Here is a 21,157-nt window from a genome sequence, read left to right as displayed (position 1 = left end):
AAGCTGTATAAAGCACCGTATTTTTCGCTCCATAAGACGCACCAGACCATAAGGCGCACCTAGTTTTGGGAGGAGGAAAACAGGGGAAAAAAATATTCTGAATCCCAGAAGCCAGACCAGCAAGAGGGATCTGGCTTCTGGGATAGTCTCTGGCTGTTCTGGCTTCTGGGATAGCCATGCCAAGCCTCTTAAGGGAGGAGGAGCCCCTTCTGTTCCTCCTCTGGCTTCGCAGGACAGGCGCGTCGCTGAAGGGGCGCTGCACAGTTCTTCCTCTCTGCGCAGCGCCATTCATTCCATAAGACGCACTCACATCTCCCTTTACTTTTTAGGAGGAAAAAGGTGCATCTTATGGAGTGAAAAATACGGTAAAACAATGCTCTCGTCAGTCATCCTCAGGTATCATGTGTCTCAGAAGTGGAGTGGAAGGCTGAAACAGGGGAAATACGAGGGGAACATGGGGAGGGGGCGCTGAGATCAGGGAACAATGGCTGGAGAAGGTAGGTACTTTCCTTCTCCCCAGATCCAGCTGCCACAGCAGGAGAGGCAAGACTCCCAGGTCTCTTCTTCCTACCAGGAGAAAGGAGCAAAGCAATGGAATCTGGGCTGGGCAATGGCCCATCGCTAGGGGTAGAGGAACTGGAGTCAGAAGGGAAAAGGACAGTCTGGTCACCCAGGACCTAGACACACCCTCCCTGGTACAGCGAGTGTCTGCATACTTGACAATCTAGATAGGCACAATCTAGATAGGCACAAGGGCAAGTGAGAGCACCTGTCCTGCTCTTTAAAAGCTTGGTGGGTGGGTGTGCCAACCCATTGGGACAATTTTGTGGCTTCCATGCAGTTTTGACCTCCTTGCCTACATCTTGGGACTCCTCGAGCTTGGACCAATCCTTCTAGTATGTCTAACCTTGGTTTTCCCATCATCAAACCTGGATGTAGAAGCTGCTGTGACTCATTTACCTATTGCTGAACCTCTTATCTCTTATCTGTCATGATAAAGACCTCTTCCTTCTTCTCGAGTAAGAGCCTATGTCACTGTGGGCTGGATGAAAGCCAGGACTACTGTGTCAGCAACTGGTAGCAAAATTTATTTATAACACCACGCAAAAGATAAACACCAAAAGGAGCAGATACAACAGGGTGGTTGTTTTTTTATTTGCAGCTTTAGTGTTACTGCTGAAATCTTAGGAAGTCAGGCCATTACTGATTTTCTGCCAATTACCCAGAGAACTTGTGGTAGACTGTAAATGATGTACTTTTGGCTGCCTCTCTTGTCAAGCACCCCAAATATTAAAGTACCCTATACAGTCGTACCTTGGAAGTTGAACAGAATCTGTTCCGGAAGTCCATTTGACTTCCAAAACATTTGGAAACTAAAGCACGGCTTCTGATTGGCTGCAGGAAGCTCCTGCAGCCAATCAGAAGCTGCGGAAGCCCCATCAGACGTTCGGGTTCCAAAGAACGTTCGCAAACTGGAACACTCACTTCCAGGTTTGTGGCATTTGGGAGCCAAAACGTCCGAGTACCAAGGTGTTTGGGATCCAACGTACGACTGTAAATACAAATGGCAACGCTGATCACAGCAGAAAAAGAGAGAGGTGATGTGAGGCACGGCATTTTAAAAAGGCCCAGGAATAGTGATCTGGCCCAGGGATGGGGGAGAGATGCCGTTTTGCTTACATTTTAACGAGAAACAAATTCACAGTTTTGTGATCAGTGTGTGAATCTAAACACAGCTGCCCTTCAGCGTTCACAGTGCCTCAAATTTTGCAGAGTAGTCATCCCAGCAGACAATGTTTATACAAAAACACATATATTAAAAAGGCATGCATTAGTAAAGTAACATACAAAAAGCTCCTTTCCATTAGGGAAAATCACTTGCAATAACGTTTATATTACTTAAAGCTGTGTATGAAAACGTGTACATTATTTATTTATTGAATTTATATCCTGTCCTTTCTCCCCCAAAAAGGAGCCCAAAATATTAGGTGAAATTCACACTAAAATGCTGATAAATTTCCTTGAGGGTTTCTTCTTATTCAGTCACAAACAGATGCAGAAATGAATTTAAGTCTGGTGGGGGAGGGAAACAGAGAGAGAAATGAAATCAAAAGCATTGTTCATTTTTCATTTCACTCCTTTATTTTGGCAGCTGGCTCAAATCCAGGACTCCAAAATGAAAGAGAAGACATCTCAAGATCCTGGAAAGGGGTGCAGGTGTGGTGAAAATGTGGCTTTTATTTCCAGGAAATGCATTTTGGCCAATAGGTATTTCAAGGCCTTTTTTCTTTTCCAGAAGGTTAATTGAAAAACAGCCTGCAGCCACCCAGCCTGCGCTTGTTTCTTTGATCCCTTCTTCCCCCCCTCCATCCAATAAAAGCCCAATTGCTATCAGCAGTTTCCAGCTGATGCAGGTTGGGTGGTTTTGGGTGGAGTTAAATGCAGTTCCTCACTCCGGCCTCCAAGTGTCAGGGTCAGAAGCGACTGGGCGAAAAGCGCAGGCCTTCCGGAGAGAGCGCTGGGCTTGAGCCAAGGCCATCTCTGCTGGGGGGAAAAAACCAAGCAAAAATAAAACGAACCACCTCCAAGCTCCTTTTCCTAGGGCCTCTCCAGATAGCATTCCTGGCGCATTGCCTCGCTCCACCTCTGCCCAGTGTGAGAACACTGCTTTGCTGTGTGGCTGCCTGCCCAGGGAAGCCAGGGACACGGCTGAAAGCTTTTTCTATCTGCATTGCTGAACTGTCAAGAGGAGTAGGGGACTGGCTGGTGCACGTCTGATTCAGCACTGAAGGCGCCATTGCTCAGTTGGGAACGCCCCAGAGCCTACTTCAGTGACTGGGCACTGCCTGTCATCCTTTGGAGACCTTTCCAGACAGAGGCTTCTGTGGGTAAGAGACTACTAGGGAGCCAGGGAGGGGGGAAGGAAGACTTGATGCTTTGAGCTATGGGAGGGGTCATGCTTTCAAACTGCTTATGTGGATGTCTCAGAGTTTAGATCTCCTGCGTGTATTTCAGACCTCCAGTCCCGGTGGGATTTAGCCTGGGAGAGCAAACCACACAGATAAACAGAGCATCACATGCTAATTTAAAGGTTTATTGTGCCTGCACCAAGTTTTAGACTTTCCTGGGGCGGGTTTCGCAGTGTTAGGGCTATTGCAACGAAAGCAACAAAAATGTCCCATTTTGCCTTGAAGGTTAACAACTATATTCTTCTAGCACGAGTTTTTGTGCACCAGAAAACGAAGTCTTTAAGGCGCCACAAGGCTCTTCGTCTCTGAAGTGCTGTTACTGGTTGGCAGATTCTCTCTCTACACCTGTGTGTGAGAGAGAAAGTGGGTTAAGAAATGCCAGAGATAAGAGTAACTTCAAGGCATGTTTCTGTGAAGCTCAAATGTCTCCTAGTTTATTGCAGTGACCTTTCACAACAGCTGTTATTGGTGAGAACGCACAATGCCTCCAGACTTGTCGGTATTTTTGCAGGAGGGATTCAAGAGTATGCTGCAACTTTTGGTTGGTGCAATTAAAAGGCATGAAGAGCTTTGTTGCCCTGGCATGACATAATCACTTTTTGAAAAAGTGTGGTTAGGAATGCATCGAAATGGATGGACAAAAGGCTGATGGGGAAATAAATCGGAACAAATGTTCTGTATTGACTGGCCGTAACAGTGTTAGCAGTAGAGACAACCCTGGTCTCAACTGAGTCCTAGATTAGTTAAATCAAACTTGCAAATTAATTCAGGTGCAGCAGGTTTCATGTCAGCAGAAGAGTATTGTCTGAAACTAGAATGTTATTTCACAGGTTTCTGAATGTTAGGTGTAAGCCTGTTAACAAATCTTCCCTCATGATTTTCTTCTTTATATGTTGGTGTCTTGGTTCAGATAAGCCTTGCTCTCCACATTACCATGCTGATTAAAGCCATAGGCCCTGTCTGAGGTTTTGATGATGAAATAATAATTTAACCTTGCAGCACAGGATTCCTGTGCGTGATACCCAGAAGTATGTCTTACCAGCATCAGTGGGGCTTATTCCCACATATATAGGATTGCAATCTTGATCCCCAGAATCAATACATTTAAAACAGGATTATTCCCCCTTTAAACAGTCATGGCTTCCCTCCCAAAGGCACCTCAAAAGTGAAGTTTGTTAATGGTGCTGAGAGTTGTTGGAGACCCCTTTTCCCCTCAGCCCCCTGGGAAAAGGAATTGACTGTTAAACCACTCTGGCAACAGCAGTTCTGTGAGGGGAACAGGGGGTCTCCTAGCAACTCTCAGCAACCTTTACAAACTACACTTCCCAAGATTCTTTGAGGGAAGCCATGGCTGTTTAAAGTGGTGTGATACCGCTTTAAAGGTGCAGTGCATATATGGTTGTAGTTTGGATTAACATGTTGTCCAGACCCGGGCTCATGGTTTAGCTCTCTCCAGATTAGCCATTAGTTGTAACCATGGTTTTCCTGCTACTGTGAAGAGAAGGTTCTCTTGTTTTTTCACAATCAGGTGGTATATGCATATTGTTAAACAAATAAATCATGACATTAAAGTGCTAGGCCACATGGCTGCAACCACCATCTTCTTTATCCCTGATGAAGGATGGGTGAAATAACATCAGTTTCTGTTTTCTGCTTCTCATTTCTCCAGTCTCCAGTTCAGTTCTGTACTTCTCAGTTAGCCTTTTTTAAAAAAAGAAGAAGAAGAAAAGGTCATGAAAATTCATCAGCATTTTTGCGTGAACATCCTAACAAACACTTTTTTGTATGCAGTGGCTCTTGAGGAACATATTTTTAGCAAAGCAATCTTCCCTGATATAATGCGTTATTGTATGTCGTATGCATTTTTATGGAGACTACCCTAGTACAGTGGTGCCTCGCAAGACGAAATTAATCCGTTCCGCGAGTCTCTTCGTCTAGCGAAGGAACCCTATTAGCGGCTTAGCGGATTAGCGCTATTAGCGGTTTAGCGGCTATTAAAGGCTTAGCGGCTATTAAAGGATTAGCGGATTAGCGGCTAAAAGGCTATTAGCGGCTTAGAAAAGGGGGAGCGAAAAAAATTGGAACACTTGCAAGACGTTTTCGTCTTGCAAAGCAAGCCCATAGGGAAAATTGTCTTGCGAAGCAGCTCAAAAACGGAAAACCCTTTCGTCTAGCGGGTTTTCCGTCTTGCGAGGCATTCGTCTTGCGGGGCACCACTGTATAGGCATTTTTGTACACACTTCTTGGCTAGAGAACTGCATCGAAAACTTCTAAAAAGTGCAAATTCTGAAGGATGCCTGTGTTTTAGTTTGTCTATTGTTCCAGGAAGTGCAAATTAGGTAGGGCTTAAATGCAAACTGCATGGAATTTCTTCCCCATCCCTTACCCTTACACCTCTGGGCCCTGACATACATATCCGAGGCAGGTCCCAGAAGCACTGGGTTCAAGGAAGATAATCATGCCAGGGTCTGTAGATAGCCATGGGGCTCAAGGAGTGTGTTGCATCTGCACAGCTGCCTGCCCTTCTCAGCTGCCACTGCCCATCCTCATCTGCCTCTGTTTAAGCTCTGTGGGGAGGGCACTTTGCCCAGGTCCCTCTCAAAAAACTGGCAACGGCCTTGGCAGGGGAAGGAGGGAGGGGTGACCAGAGCGACCACCTGTCAGAGGAAAGGACGCAGCAAACCAAAATGGAGAGAAGAGCAGATGGAAGGAACCAACTTCTTGTTTCATTCCTGCCAAGGGGAAGGGCGGGCAGGCGGGCGTCTCCGTCCGTGTGGCTTTGCCATACAGGCGATTTGCTGAGTGACTCTCAATGGGATAATGAGGTGTGGTGGCGTTAAGTGCCAGATGGAGATTTGCTAAGGAGACAAAGAGTGTTAGGACTTCTAGCAAAGGGGGTTGGACTGGATGACCCCTGGGGGTCCCATCCAACTCTATGATTCTGCCTTGCTATGTCTCAGGTCTGAGCTGGATAGCTACCAAACACAGGACCTTGGCTTGCTATGTATTTTTATTGATTTAGGGGGGAGGACAACTGCCCCTCCCTGCCCCCCCCCCTAGCTACGCCCATGTCATGAGTGCCCTTGAACTCTGATCACGGCTCTTATGTGCCTGGATGCAGGGCTATTTTTTCTAGAAAAAGAGGTGTGTGTGTGTGTTTGTGTAGAAAGCAGCCTAATGTATAAAGGTGACATTTACATTCATTGCCCCACTCACTTTTGTTCCTGCTGCCCAGCCTACCATGGTCATGTGGCTCGCCATCTATGCTGCATATAGGTCTAAGGCCATATCATCACAAATAATAATAATAATAATAATAATAATAATAATAATAATAATAATAATAATACCACCCATCTGGCTGGGTTTCCCCAGCCATTCTAGGTGGCTTCCAGCAAAATATTAAAATCACAGTAAAACATCAAACATTAAAAGCTTCCCTAAACAGGGCTGCCTTCAGATGTCTTCTAAAAGTCAGGTAGTTGTTTATTTCCTTGACATCTGATGGGAGGGCGTTCCACAGGGCGGGTGCCACTACCGAGAAGGCCCTTTGCCTGGTTCCCTGTAACCTCACTTCTCGCAGCGAGGGAACCGCCAGAAGGCCCTCAGCGCTGGACCTCAGTGTTTGGGCAGAACGATGGGGGTGGAGACGCTCCTTCAGTCCCGGCTCTCCCCACCCCGAAGAAATCTGGCAAAGTGTCGTTTGTTGACCGTTTAAAGTCGTGTACTTAGTTAAACGTGGAGTGCAAATGAGACCACACTGGCAGCAGCTGTCCAGGATTTCAGGTGACGGTCTCACCCTACCTGCAGATGCCGTTCGGGATCGCACCTGCAAATGCAGACGCTCTCCCATGAAGAGGTGGCCCTTCTGCTAGAATAAGATTCCTAAATTCGCAACCCGGGCTTGCTGCATGCAGACTGCTTAACCCTCCCCATCCCACAGAACACCGTTTGTTTGTTTGTTTGTTTGTTTGTTTGTTTGTTTGTTTGTGTTACGAAAAAATTTGGGTGCGGGGCTACTCTGCCACCCAGCTCGTCGGACTAGGTCCGCGGGTCCCTGCGGAAGAAAATGAGCTCAGCCGGACAGGAGCAAACTGCAGAAGATCCAAGTTTATTGTGCAACAGGTTCAAGGCGAGATTGAACAGCGAGAAAGGGGTGACATGAACTTTTGAGATTTCCCTCCATGTCCCAGAATACGGTGCAAAATACATCCCAGTTACATCATGAATACATTAAGAAGAGGTTGGGTTACACCGGATTAACATATGGAGGAGGGAGGGGGGAATATGCAGAGCTGGAGATATGGAGGAGGGAGGGGGGAATATGCAGAGCTGGAGATATGCGCAGATAAGCACATCCTGAGAAGACAATGGTCCATGTATGCATAGTCTGTCACCTGGCATCGCCCAGAGGAAGGGCTTGGCAGAGCGATTTGACCGGATTAGGGTCTTGACACCTTGCTTGAGGGATTATGGAGGACAGGGGAGGTGTCATGGGGTCCTAGAGAAATTGAGCAAATTGGCACGTTGATTTTCTATGAATTTTATAGATTTTAGTCCCTTTTGACATTGACAATTGGAAATAAATGGATATATTGTAGTGAAGAAGGAGGTGAAGAAGACATGCCCCCCCTTCCGTATCTGTTTGTTTTGTCTATTGCCCTATCCCCATAGATCTCAGGGCAGTTCACAACATAAAATCACAATATATATTTTTAAAAACCCAGAAGATGCATAGTAAAAACAAAAACGACAACCCAATAATACACCCCCCCTTCCAAAACACATTTAAAAGGGCATCGGATGTCAATCGGCCCAAGGCCTGGTTAAAGAGGAACATTTTCACCTGGTAAAGGTAAAGGACCCCTGACAGTTAAGTCCAGTCACAAATGACTCTGGGGTTGCGGCACTCATCTCGCTTTACTGGCCATGGGAGCCGACGTTTGTCCGCAGACAGTTTTTCTGGGTCATGTGGCCAGCATGACTAAGCCGCTTCTGGCGAAACCAGAGCAGCGCATGGAAACGCTGTTTACCTTGCCGCCGGAGTGGTACCTATTTATCTACTTACATTTTGACGTGCTTTCAAACTGCTAGGTTGGCAGGAGCTGGGACCGAGCAACAGGAGCCCACCCCATCGCGGGGATTCGAACTGCCGACCTTCCGATCGGCAAGCCCTGGTCTCAGTGGTTTAGATCACAGCGCCACCCGCGTCCCTTTCATCTGGTACCTAAAGGTATATCATGAAGGCGTCGGCCAAACCTCCCTGGGGAGAGCATTACGCTAAAGAAAAAGCCCGTTTTCATGTTGCCACCCTCCTAAAGTAAATCTCCCACTGCTCTATCTTCCAGCAAAAAAAAAAGAGGAAAAAGTGCTATAATTAGTCTCACAACAGAAAGAATACTGCTTCGTTGGAGACTGTGGCATCTTTAGGATATATAGATTTATTTATACATACTATAATAATAATAATAATAATAATAATAATAATAATAATAATAATAATAATAATAAATTTATTATTACTACCCCGCCCTTTTGGCTGAGTTTCCCCAGCCACTCTGGGCGGCTCCCAATCAAGTGTTAAAAACAATACTGCATTAAATATTAAAAACTTCCCTAAACAGGGCTGCCTTCAGATGTCTTTTAAAGATAGGATAGCTGCTTATTTTCTTCACATCTGAAGGGAGGGCGTTCCACAGGGCGGGCGCCATCACCAAGAAGGCCCTCTGCCTGGTTCCCTGTAACCTCACGTCTCACAATGAGGCCCTCTGTGCTGGATCTCAGTGAACAACCTGGGTATAAGATGGAGGGGCTCACAGCATTAACACCCCAACAGATTTTGCTTCTCCATTAGTCACAGCTCTGGATTCAGGACAGAACAAGCCGGTCTCTGTGTCTCCAGCTCCCAACCTGATTCCAGCTCAGTCACTCACATTCCTATGGCTACTGTTCTCCTTCCTAGCGGCTAGGACAGGGCCAGGTGGAGGGAATGTCCACCCATTAGCCTGGAGGGCATCGTTCCTTAGGAATGGCTCTTGCAACCTAGCCTACTCTTTGGGGGTGCTGATGAGGGCACTTTTAAGTGGTCAGCTGAGGTCATGGTCTTACAATGGAACTTCTCCCCAGTCAAAATCTGGCTGCTTTAAAGGAAGTAAAAAATAAAAATGTCAGGGGATATGATTGCAGACCTCCTGCATCACAGGGCACTCTTTGGCCCTTGTTCCTAGCCAGCTGTGTTGTGGATTCGGAGGACAGGGAAACACTGGTGGTTGCCTAGCAACAGCAGCGAGAAACATACCCCATTCTCTTCCAGGCCAGCCCTAAGAGGGTTGGGAGGGTGCCCTGTGGTCGCTAGGCAACAGCAAAAGGCTTCAGTTCCATCACGAACCTTTTGAGATGGAACTAATTTGGAATATACAGGGATTGAGCACTCTATAATCAAGGGGTGTATAAGTTTTATGAAATGAAAAAGGATTAAAAACCGAGATTAAAATTTGCGTCCTCCGCCTAGTTGGCAAGACCAACTTTGCAGAGCGCAAAATGCCTGTTTTGAGTTCACAGAAGGATTCATTTGATGCTGCCTCTTTTTAGGCCTCAGGCAGAATTGGGAGTGCCTAGTTCCCTACTATAAACAGTAATTATCTCACGTGTGATGTAATGTTAGGCAGATTGGATTCAGACTGTGGATAGCAAGCATGCATGCCTTAAGTCTCCAGGGGTGGTCGAACTACGGAGATCTTGTTAAACTCAACTGAGTCAGGAATGGTATTTCCTTTTATCATCTGTGACGGATGTCTTCTAGAGCCTCCCAACTTTAGGTATTTATTATACCCCACCCTTCAACAAGATTTACATGTAAGCTGCTGTTCACTCAGTCTCGGCACTCTCTCTCTCTCTCTCTCTCTCTCTCTCTCTCTCACACACACACACACACACACACACACACACACACACACCCCACTAGCAAAATACAGTGGTACCTTGGGTTGCATACACTTCAGGTTACATATGCTTCAGGTTACATACTCCGCTAACCCAGAAATAGTGCTTCAAGTTACGAACTTTGCTTCAGGATGAGAACAGAAATCGGGCTCCGGTGGCGCGGCAGCAGCAGGAGGCCCCATTAGCTAAAGTGGTGCTTCAGGTTAAGAACAGTTTCAGGTTAAGAACGGACCTCCGGAACGAATTAAGGACTTAACCTGAGGTACCACTGTAAGGTTAAGAATAGTAGGGAATGTTGTATACCACCATGATGTATTTTTCAAAAAATGGTTTGGTGATTATATATATATATATATATATATATATATATATATATATATATATATGAAATAATTAAGTAAATAAACTGCCATATGCCAAGTCAGCCCATTGGTCCATTTAGCTCCATTATGTCTACACTGACCAGCAGCAGCTCTTCAGGGTTTCAGGTGGGGTTCTGCCCCAGCCCTACCTGGAGACGCCAGGGATCGAGCCTGGGACCGCCCGAATATAAATCATATGCTCTGTCACATAGCTAATTTCCCTCTCATAGGAGGCTGCTTTATACTGTGTCAGGCCACTGGTCCATATAGCTCAATATTGCCTACGCTGACTGGCAGCAGCTTCTGAACTTTTATTACAACGGGTCGCATCCACAACATAAATTTAAAGTGCATGGCTTTTCCCAAAGAATCCTGGGAGCCACAGTTTGTTAAGGGAAGTACCCCAGCATTCTTGGGGCAGAGGGAACTGTGTGCTTAAAATACTGTGGTACCTTGATTCTCAAATGCCTTGGTACTCAAACAACTTGGAACCCAAACACTTTATGTGTTCCAGTTTGCAGACTTTTTTCAGAAGCCGAACATGCTCTGTTTCAAGTGTTACGCTTCCGTTTTGAGTGTTAAACTGAGGTCTGTCTGTTTTTGCTATTTGTTTTGCAGCTCTTTTTGTTTTGTTTTTGTGACTGTGGAACCCAGTTCAGCTACTTATTGATTTACTGTGTGATTGCAGTACATTGTTTGTTGCTTTCATTTTATGGATCAATGGATAGTAAAATTCATGTTAAATTGCTCTTTTAGGGGTTGTTTTTTAAAGTCTAGAACGGATTAATCCGTTTGCATTACTTTCTATTGGAAAGCGCATCTTGGTTTTGGTATGCTTTGGTTTTGGAACAGACTTCCAGAACAGATAAAGTTTGAGAACCAAGGTACCACTGTACAGTGGTACCTCGGGTTACATACGCTTCAGGTTACATACGCTTCAGGTTACAGACTCCGCTAACCCAGAAATATTACCTCAGGTTAAGAACTTTGCTTCAGGATGAGAACAGAAATTGTGCTCCGGCGGTGCAGCAGCAGCGGGAGGCCCCATTAGCTAAAGTGGTGCTTCAGGTTAAGAACAGTTTCAGGTTAAGAACGGACCTCCGGAACAAATTAAGTACTTAACCTGAGGTACCACTGTATGTAGTATGGATTTGACTACAGTCATACCTCGGGTTGCGAACGCTGTGGGCTGCGCATTTTCGGGTTACAGAACGAGTTACTTCCGGGTTTCGGCACATGTGCAGAAGCACTAAATCGTGCTTTGCGCATGCGCAGAAGCGCCAAATCATGTCATGCGCAGACGCAGCGCTGCGGGTTGCGAACGTACCTCCTGGATGGATCACATTCGCAACCCGAGATTACACTGTACAGTTTTAGCCTAGAATATACAGTTGCTCACTTCAGAGCCCAATCGGACTTAATTCCCTCTATTTCCAGTGTTGGAGCTATGAGAGCTTTTGTTTGTGTTGTCAAAAACACAGCATCCAGGCACAAGATGGGAGCATCAGCAAGCTTGGGGAAATCTTGAGACTGTGCAGAAGTACCCCGAAAAACCAGCTTATCCCGAAGGTTCATCCTTCCCAGTTACTCCACCAGCTCCAGACTTTTCCTTAGATACCGGCTGTCAACACCTGCTGACAGCAGGACTCTCCCTTTGGGTGCTGACTCAGGCTCAGTCAATTTCGCACATGTGGCGAGACATAATCTGCTTTCTAAACTGCTCAAACCAGAATGCATATTTCATTGAAAGCGAGCAGTTTGTATAGACCTTAAGTAAAGACACAGAGCTTCTACAGTTTCGGTATTCTGTCCTAGGCTGCCTGTACACCATACACTTAAAACTAAGAATTCTGGAAACTAAAGCTTGTTTCTAGGTGCCAGGAATTCAGTCATCACACAGAACATGGCCCTTTTAACTCATTTTTATTTACCTGCTCTTCACCCTAAGGTCCCACGGCAGGTTACAACATTTAAAACACATTTTAAAAACAGTTTAAAACACTCCACTCTGCAATATTTTGTTCTGAGTGAGCCCTTCCCCTATTTTTCTATAATAATATCAAGTGTCTTTATTGCCGGGGTGGATAAAAATCAATGATTTTTTTAAAAATCAGATTCTTTTATTTAAATCAGATTTTTTTATTTAAATTGGATTTTAAAAATAAAGTGCTTTTGGAGGAAAAATCTTTCTAAAGATAGTTTTCTATTTAAGTTACATTATAATCCAAAGGCTATTCACCAGGAAATAAGGATTTGCTTTAAATTTTGCATGCGTGCTAAAACTCAGTATAAGTTTTTGGGGGTTTTTTAATTGTTTAACCACATTGGTTAACAAACATGGATCCACATGCTATAATGTTATTGTTTTAGTTAAATAAATAGTTTAAATTGTTATTAAGGATATGATTGTTTTTCTCCTTCCAATAAAAGTACAGCAGAAAAGTTGCCCAAATATAAACAGTTAACTTATTAAACCTCACAATAATTTCATAATTATCCGTCTATGTATTTCTAATAATATAATCAAATCAGATTTTTTTGTGAAAACTACTCTGAAAATTTATAATTCCAAAAATGAAACCTTCCTCTGGTTGTAAATATTAAGATTATACCAGCAAGAATGAGTCTTTCTGTAAAAAAAAAAAATGATTTAAATCAAATCCACCCTGTTTATCGTAACCTCATGCATTTTGTTCATCTCATTCATGGAGAAAATCTAAGGTTTTAATCCTCCACATTTCTAGTTAAGAAGAGTTCTCGGGTGGTGGGTGATATGAACGCCTCCTGCTGAGACCCCTTATTGCTGCTGCCAGTCAGTCATCAGGGCTTGACAAGATGGTCTGATTCAACCTCAGGCAACACGATAGGACCCTAAAAAGTAGGCTATCACCTGCAAATAAGGTTGCCAACTTTTAAAAGCGGTGCTTTAAAAACAGCCTTGGCACTCGGTGCCATAAATAGACATTCCTACACCTGAGACAAGCTCTCTGAACTCTTCACCCTCTTCGGCCGGAACCAACGCTGGGTTAAGGCACATAGTCATGGGCTTTTTAAAGATATTACTGAAGAAATGGTGTTGAAGCTGCTTAGGCAAGACTGCTCCTGTTGAGAGGTGCTTGCAAATAACTCCTGCTGGCTGCTGTCACTGTGTGATGTCATGTGCCCCCCCCCCCATTTTATCCTTTTTGACAAAGCTGAATGTGCTACGCTGGGTTAGGCTGCGGGTGTGGCCTGCTGCCCTGACTAAGCCTCCGAGAAAGCTGACGTCTAGCTTTTGTAATCTACTATCTGGAAAGCTTTATATATTTAGTAGGCTCATTTTGCTTTCTTCATCCAAGTAGATCAGGGAGGCTTAAACCCTTTTAGAACCAGAGAGCCACATTCTCTTGTGCGCAAGATTCTGGGGGCCACATGTCTGTTGTGGGCCAGGCCAGGGGCAAAAGTGAATAGAGCAATGAATGCAGTTTTTACTTTGGTACATTAAACTACCGGTACCTTCTATACACACACCTCTGTGTCCTCGACCCAGACAAGCGTGAGGCATTATCAAGACACATTCCAGCCAGGCAAAAACATTTGGGGCATGAAGCAGGACCAGTGCAGGGTATGGCCTGAGGAATATGCTAAGGGATGGATAGAGAGGCCTGGAAAGCTGCATTTGACCCCTAGGCCTGAGGTTCTTAAGTGGTTCTTTCCATTGTTATTGTTGTTTAGTTGTTTAGTCATGTCTGACTCTTCGTGACCCCATGGACCAGAGCAGGCCAGGCACTCCTGTCTTCCACTGCCTCCCGCAGTTTGGTCAGACTCATGTTTGTAGCTTCGAGAACACTGTCCAACCATCTCGTCCTCTGTTGTCCCCTTCTCCTTGTGCCCTCCATCTTTCCCAACATCAGGGTCTTTTCCAGGGAGTCTTCTCTTCTCATGAGGTGGCCAAAGTATTGGAGCCTCAGCTTCAGGATCTGTCCTTCCAGTGAGCACTCAGGGCTGATTTCCTTCAGAATGGAGAGGTTTGATCTTCTTGCGTTCTTCCCATAGACATCTTTTATCACAACAACCTTGTGAGGTGGGATAGACTCAAAGATTGTGGCCCAGGGTCTCCCCATAAGCTTCAGGAACACTGAGCGCCAGAGGAATTGTCATAGCTCAGTAGCGCAGTACATGCTTTGGGCTGGGGGAAACTGAAATTATTACCTTGAATTCCTCTTCCCAGGCTTCCTTGAGGGCATTCCTAGTACAGTGGTACCTTGGTTTTCGAATGTAATCCGAAGTCCATCCGAGTTCCAAAACATTCAAAAACCGAAGCCTCAAAACGGAAAACTCAAAACAGAAGCCGCGTTTCCTGTTCGACTTCTGAGGCGCGTTTGAAAACCAAGGCATTTATTTCTGGGTTTTTGGCGTTCAAGTTCCGAAACGTTTGACTATGGAGGCGTTCGAAAACCGAGGTACTACTGTATGCACAAAACAAAGGGCAGACGGATGGGTGGTCAACAGTTTCTTGGGCTAGGAAAAACTCCTTTTTGAAACTCTGAAGAGTCACTGCCAGTCAAAAGAGACCAGGGCTTGGGGGATCTTCAGCCCTCCAGTTGCTTTTGGACTCCAACTCCCAACAGCCTCAGCAGTCATGGCTAATAGTCAAGAATGATGGGAGTTGTAGTTCAGCAACATCTGGTGGTCCAAAGTTTCCCTTGATAGACGATACTGAGCAAAATGACTGGAGTTGTTCAATGGGTGGAGACTTGCATTCTAATCTGACCCTCTAACCACTACTGCACGATGCTGGCTCATCTTTAATTATTCCACGCTGAAAGGAAAACATTACATACTGATAATTACAGGTATTAAAATAATATTATTACAGCATGATCTTCGATGCCTGTTGCCCCCAGACGGGGTTGCACCCAGGAAAAGTATCCTCAATGCCCCACCTAGCTGTGTACTTCTTCACACAGTGTGTAATTAACTTGTGGGACTCACTGCCACAAGATGAGGCAATATATTCATTATTATTACTGCATTTATATCCCACCTTTTCCTCCACAGTACTGGGAGGTAGGTTAGACTGGGAGGAAGCAACTGGCCCAAGCCCACCTAGTGAGCTTCATAGCTGAATGGGGGGGGGCAGGGGTTTCAACCTGGTCTCCCAGGTCCTAGTCCAACACTCTAACCACTACACCACTCTGCCTCTGCTGTCATGGCTTCCCCCAAAACATTCCTGAGCACTTTAGTTTCTAATGATGTTGAGAGTTGTCAGGAGACCCCTCACTGAAAAGTGGGTGAATGGCTGATGGTATAAGCACCCCTCAAATCAAAATGACTACATGATGAATGAATTGGGATAATTATAAATAATATAATTATAATAATGAATGTAACCACTCATCATCATCATCATCAATAAATAATAATAGTGGTCATGCTCTTTGTCATATTACTATCCCAGAACAAATGCCCAATAAACACAGATAAGAGCTCAGCATTGCCTACTTTGATTTGCAGCAGCTCCCCCAGGCCTACCTCAAATCAATCAAAATAAGCTTTACTGTACTAGCCAAAGGCCATGACAAAACCATGCAAACACTGTCAGGAAAAGAAATATCTATATAACTATCATAGGCGCCGACTCCATGGGGCTTGAGGGGGCCCGAGCCCCCTCAAAAATTCGTTTGGGGGGGCTCAGCCCCCCCAATAATCTCGGGCGGCGGTGGGCGCGTCTGCGGCTTTTATAGGGCGCCCGGCGCGCACCAGCCCGATAACGGGCACCGGCGCGGCGGGGGGCGCCGGGCCGGGGGAGGAGGGCGGCCGGCCTGTCTCCTTGGCAACCCCATTGAGCAGCGCCGGCTCCCCCGGGAGGGCCATCCCCCCGCGCCGCCGATCGCCAACACCGCCGACGCTGTGGCTGCCCGAGCCCGAGCCGGAGCCTGAGCCCGACCCGGAGCCCGAGCCCGAGCCCGAGCCCGACCCGGAGCCCGAGCCTGAGCCCGAGCCCGACCCGGAGCCTGAGCCCGAGCCCAAGCCCGTCAGTCAGGAAGGAAGGAGAAATGGGGAGGGAGACGAGGGAGGAAAATTGCGCGCAGGGTGAAGAAAGGAGAAGGGCGAACGAGACGAGCTTCCAACCCAAAAAAGGGCTGGAAGACTGGGAGGATGAAGGATCGGGAAAGAAAGCGACGCCTTCCCCGCCCGCGACGTCGCCCGCTTGTCATTGGCAGCGCAGCGGGCGCCCAGAGGGGCTGGGCACCGGCGCAGGGCCGCTCCGCAGCCGCGGAGGACAGCTGCGCGGCTAGCAAGGTGTGCCGCGTAGAGCGCGGCCCTTGTGTGGCCCGGTGGCCAGGCAAGCTCGGGCGGGGACCCCCATGCGAATCTAAGACGGGAGAAGAGGGCAGAGCAAAGGGGGTCCCTTCCCCAACCTCCGGCTCTGAGACTTCCCTGAGCCCCAGAAAAGCGAAAGGATTTTCTCTTCTTCTTTTTTTATAAATATTTTATTAAGGTTTCAAATACAAAGTTAGAAACATACACTGAAGAAAAAAGTAAAAGAACAAGAAAAAGAAAAAAAGAAAAAGAAGAAAAGAAAACCAACCATTCAACACATTTTTTATATAACTAACTGGACTTCCTCGCATCTCCCTTACCCTGCATTCTTTATAATAAAGATATCAGCAAATTATTACCTTGTTTCGTACCTTATTTTGTACTTTTCAAATACTATACCTCTAAATTTAACATACTTTTCATCAGTTACTTATATCTTAAATTAAACATAGTATTACCTTAGATTTTGACCTTTTCTTACTTAAAATATAATTTCCTGTTTCCCAAATCTAATTGCTGAAGCTATAGTTTCCGAATCGTGTAAATTTTTAACATTCATACAACTTATATTGTTTTTGTAAATAGTCCTTAAATTTTTCCCAGTCCTCTTCCGTTGTTTCTTCTCCCAAATCTCGGATTCTGCCAGTCATTTCAGCCAGTTCCATGTAGTCCATCAATTGCGTCTGCCACTCTTCCAGTGTGGGCAAATCTTGTGACTTCCAATATTTTGCGATAAGTATTCTTGCTGCTGTAGTTGCATACATAAAGAAAGTTCTATCCTTCTTTAACACTTTCTGGCCAACAATGCCCAAGAGGAAGGCCTCTGGTTTCTTGGGAAAGGTATACTTAAATACCTTTTTTAACTCATTATAGATCATTTCCCAGAAGGCCTTCACTTTTGGACAAGTCCACCAGAGGTGAAAGAATGTCCCTTCAGCCTCCTTACATTTCCAACATTTATTATCAGACAGGTGATATATTTTTGCAAGCTTGACTGGGGTCATGTACCACCTATAAATCATTTTCATAATATTTTCCTTCAAGGCATTACATGCCGTGAATTTCATTCCGGTGGTCCATAACCTTTCCCAGTCCTCAAACATGATGTTATACCCAATATCCTGAGCCCATTTTATCATGGCTGATTTGACTGTCTCATCCTGAGTGATTTTCTCTTCAACCTGCCCTCCATCCTCTTGCAGAAAACTCTTTGCCTGCCCTGCCCGTATCTCGTTTTTGCTTTTTAATTCCACACACGCACCCTTCGGACTTCGTGGCAATCGGGCGCGCGGGTGCGTTTCCTAAGAGAGTGAGGACCCCCGCCTCCTCCCCACCTGCTCCCTCGCCAGCCAGCCAGCCGCGCGCCCTAGCCGGAGAGCCCCGGCCGTCCCCGTCGTGCAATCGGCTGGATCTCCCTTCAGCAGGCCGTGCTCACAACTCGGCCCAGGAACCCCCAGCAGCGGATCTCCGGCTCAGCTGAAGAATCCGGCAACAAGCCCCCTCCTCCCCAATCGCTCCGCCGAAATACGCTCCAAAACCCCCCAGATAGGCTGCCGGCCGCCAAGTCTAGTGGCGCCCTGAGCGAGGGTCTCTCCCCAACACCGCCACCTCGAACTGCGTTCTCCCGGCTACCCGAGCGAACCAGCGGCAGGACCCCGGTATGGGCCCCCCCAATATTTTTTATAAGTCGGCGCCCCTGATAACTATACAACTGTATATAAAAAGCAGAGCCGCTGCCTGAACCAACCCAATCATAAAATGCAGATGTATGTGTAGATTAGCAACTTCACAAAGCATGCAATATTTTCCTATTTATACCTTACAGTTTACTGCAATTTTGTCCAGGTAGTTCTTCCTGATGCATTAGACAGGGGTCAGCAAACTTTTTCAGCAGGGAGCCAGTCCACTGTCCCTCAGACCTTGTGGGGGGCGGGCGGACTATATTTTGAGAGAAAAATAATGAACGCATTCCTATGCCCCACATATAACCCAGAGGTGAATTTTAAATAAAAGGACACATTCTACTCATGTAAAGACACCAGGCAGGCCCCACAAATAACCCAGAGATGCATTTTAAATAAAAGCACACATTCTACTCATGTGAAAACACCAAGCAGGCCCCACAAATAACCCAGAGATGCATTTTAAATAAAAGCACACATTCTACTCATGTAAAAACATGCTGATTCCCAGACCGTCCACGGGCTGGATTTAGAAGGCGATTGGGCCGGATCCAGCCCCCGGGACTTAGTTTGCCTACCCATGCATTAGCATAACTGAGCAGCCACAGAACCCTTTCCTACCTGGAGATGCCAGGGATTAAACCTGGGAGCTTCGTCCATGCAAAGCAGGTCCTCTTCCACTGACCCATGGATTTTCCCCAAATAAATATCCATTAGACTGAGTTGCTCCATCTATCTTAGGATTGTCAACATTGACTGGTTCCCCAGGGTTTCAAACCAGGAATCTCTCATAGCCCTACCTGGAGATGGAAACCAGGGATTGGGCCTAGGACCTTCTGCTTGCAAAGTACTGAGCTAAAAGGCTTCCCCCAAAAACATAAGGCAGCTTCCTGTGTCCACTTGGCTTTTTAAAGGTCCCACAACAACAAGGCTCTGTTTTCAGGGCAAACCCCCCAAAGGTGATATTAAGAGACGTTCGCAGAGGAACAGGCCTGACACCCCAAACTAATAATAGCCGCCTTGCCTGCTTTATGTTAAGAGGGAAGGAGGCAAGGAGAAGGTGGGGCTGGTGAGAGAGGCTGTCTAAACTTGGCTCTCCATTGGGGCTTGTCTGTCCCGCTGGGGTGAAGTCAGCTGTTTCAGCCCAGATTCTCCAGGGCTGTTTCACCCTCTCCAAAAATACGGCTTTGCAGGGCACGCATTGCAACACCAGCAGCAGCACTAAAGCGCTTATAAATAGAGGGCAAGCAGCTGCCTAGAACTTCAGAGAAGTTTCGCGGCTCTTACGAAAGAGGTTTATTTAAGCTCCTCTGTGAGCAACAGGAGGGAGAGAGAGTTTTTTAATCAGGAGAGCGCAGCAGCCAGGTGCGTTTGCTTTTCAACCTTGCGGCCAAAGGATTGCTCGTCTCCTCTCTGGAATTCAAAAGCAAACAGGAGCTCCTCTGGTTCATTTCTCAGCGTTGAAGAGGTGCTTTCTCATTTAAGATTTGCGGACGCGAACATTTTCATTTTGGGTGCTTTAAAAGCGGGGAAGTATCCAGGTATCGATTGAACCAGCACCTTTGAAGCTGAAATTTCACATACAGCACTTGAGTGATATTTTTGGGTCCCGGACCAAATTCAATCAAGTTATCTTTCTTGGATTTTTCTCTCCCTTAGTCTCTGACTCTTCTCGGCTCCGACTCAGAAGAAACTTGTCATGGCTGACAGCCAGATCCCCTTCTCATGCCATTATCCCGGCCGGCACCGGACCCTTCGAGACACGTTCCGGGAACCCAGCTTGTCTTCGCGGCTTCTGGACGATGACTTTGGCCTGTCCTCCTTTCCCACAGGCCTGACCTCAGACTGGCCGGACTGGGCCCGCTCCCGACTGGGTCCAGCGTGGCCGGGGTCGCTGAGGTCCCGGACCACTGGCCTATCCCCGCCAGGATATGGCCCCAGATTTGGGGAGTACCCAGAAGGTCCGGCCTTTGGGGGCAGCCCTCCCCCCTTTTCCGGGGAGCCGTGGAAAGTGTGTGTCAACGTGCAGAGCTTTAAACCCGAGGAACTGACGGTGAAAACCAAGGACGGTTATGTGGAAGTCTCAGGTGAGTGATGGGGAAATTAAGCAGAAGGCTTTCATTTTGGATTTGGGGGTGGGAAGGTACGGTACATGTCAGAGCAAGCATTCGAAACATGTGTAAGACTTAAGAACCCATCTTCACTACCCAGTTAAGGCAGTGTCATCACATCTTATTTATTATTTGTTTTATTGCATCTATATTATCCCACCTTTCCCCCCTCATGGAGACGTACGTGATTCTTCACTTCCTTCTTTAACCTCCACAACAACCCTGTGAGGTAGGTGAGGCTTAAGAGGCAGTGACAGACCCAAGGTTACCTAGTGAGCAACAGAGCCAAGGGAGGATTTGAACCTGGGTCTCCCAGGTCATAGTCTGACACTCTAACCACTAAATCACTGACTTTGCAGTCATGGCATCCCCCAAAGAATCACAAGAACTGTAGTTTTTAATGGTGTTGAGAGTTGTTTGGAGACTCCTATTCCTCTCAGAGAGCTGCAATTTCCAGAGTGGCTAGAGAAACCTAGCCAGATGGACAGGGTATTATTATTATTATTATTATTATTATTATTATTATTATTTATTTGAGGTCCCTGAGAAGAGGGGTTGACTGTTGAACCATGCTGGGAATTGTAGTTTTGTGAGGGGAATAGGGTCTCCTAACAACTTTCAGCACCCTTAACAAACTGCCTAGGATTTTTGGGGGTGGGGGGTGGGGGAAGAAATATATGTTGCTGATTGAACAGCCTTCACTATCTCCAGAAAGCACCTATCGTGATTCATTTTATAATCTCCAAATTCACTGAAATTCAATTCCCGTTTGAAGATGGGGAGGC

At 46.3% G+C, this 21,157-nt stretch overlaps 1 protein-coding gene and 1 long non-coding RNA gene across 5 annotated transcripts in view; one reads left to right on the top strand and one right to left on the bottom strand.

Moving 5' to 3' along the window:
- The first annotated feature begins 2,505 nt into the window (after positions 1 to 2,505).
- Positions 2,506 to 21,157, top strand: part of HSPB8 (heat shock protein family B (small) member 8) — a 32,708-nt gene continuing 14,056 nt past the window's right edge. Inside the window, exons 1-2 of one of the 3 annotated variants that reach the window (XM_081175316.1) lie at positions 2,506 to 2,888; positions 19,921 to 20,348. In XM_081175316.1, coding sequence (XP_081031442.1) covers positions 19,961 to 20,348 — 388 coding nt within the window. In that variant the 5' untranslated portion in view covers positions 2,506 to 2,888; positions 19,921 to 19,960. Of the gene's footprint in view, positions 2,889 to 19,444; positions 19,803 to 19,920; positions 20,349 to 21,157 lie in introns of those variants that run through there. The other 2 variants (XM_081175317.1, XM_081175315.1) reach the window with 2 other exon arrangements.
- Positions 3,079 to 18,509, bottom strand: LOC308576176. 2 transcript variants are annotated; one of them, XR_014003125.1, is made up of 2 exons: positions 18,398 to 18,509; positions 3,079 to 4,670 (listed from the first exon to the last, which is right to left on the bottom strand). It is a non-coding gene; the product is annotated as an uncharacterized lncRNA (long non-coding RNA). The 2 variants fall into 2 exon arrangements; XR_014003126.1 differs by having other exon boundaries at positions 18,403 to 18,503.

Source organism: Podarcis bocagei (genome assembly GCF_964188305.1).
Source record: "Podarcis bocagei genome assembly, chromosome: 16".
In the NCBI taxonomy this organism is placed as follows: domain Eukaryota; kingdom Metazoa; phylum Chordata; class Lepidosauria; order Squamata; family Lacertidae; genus Podarcis; species Podarcis bocagei.
The sequence above is the reverse complement of the archived record's forward strand: the minus strand, read 5'-3'. Positions and strand labels throughout refer to the sequence as shown.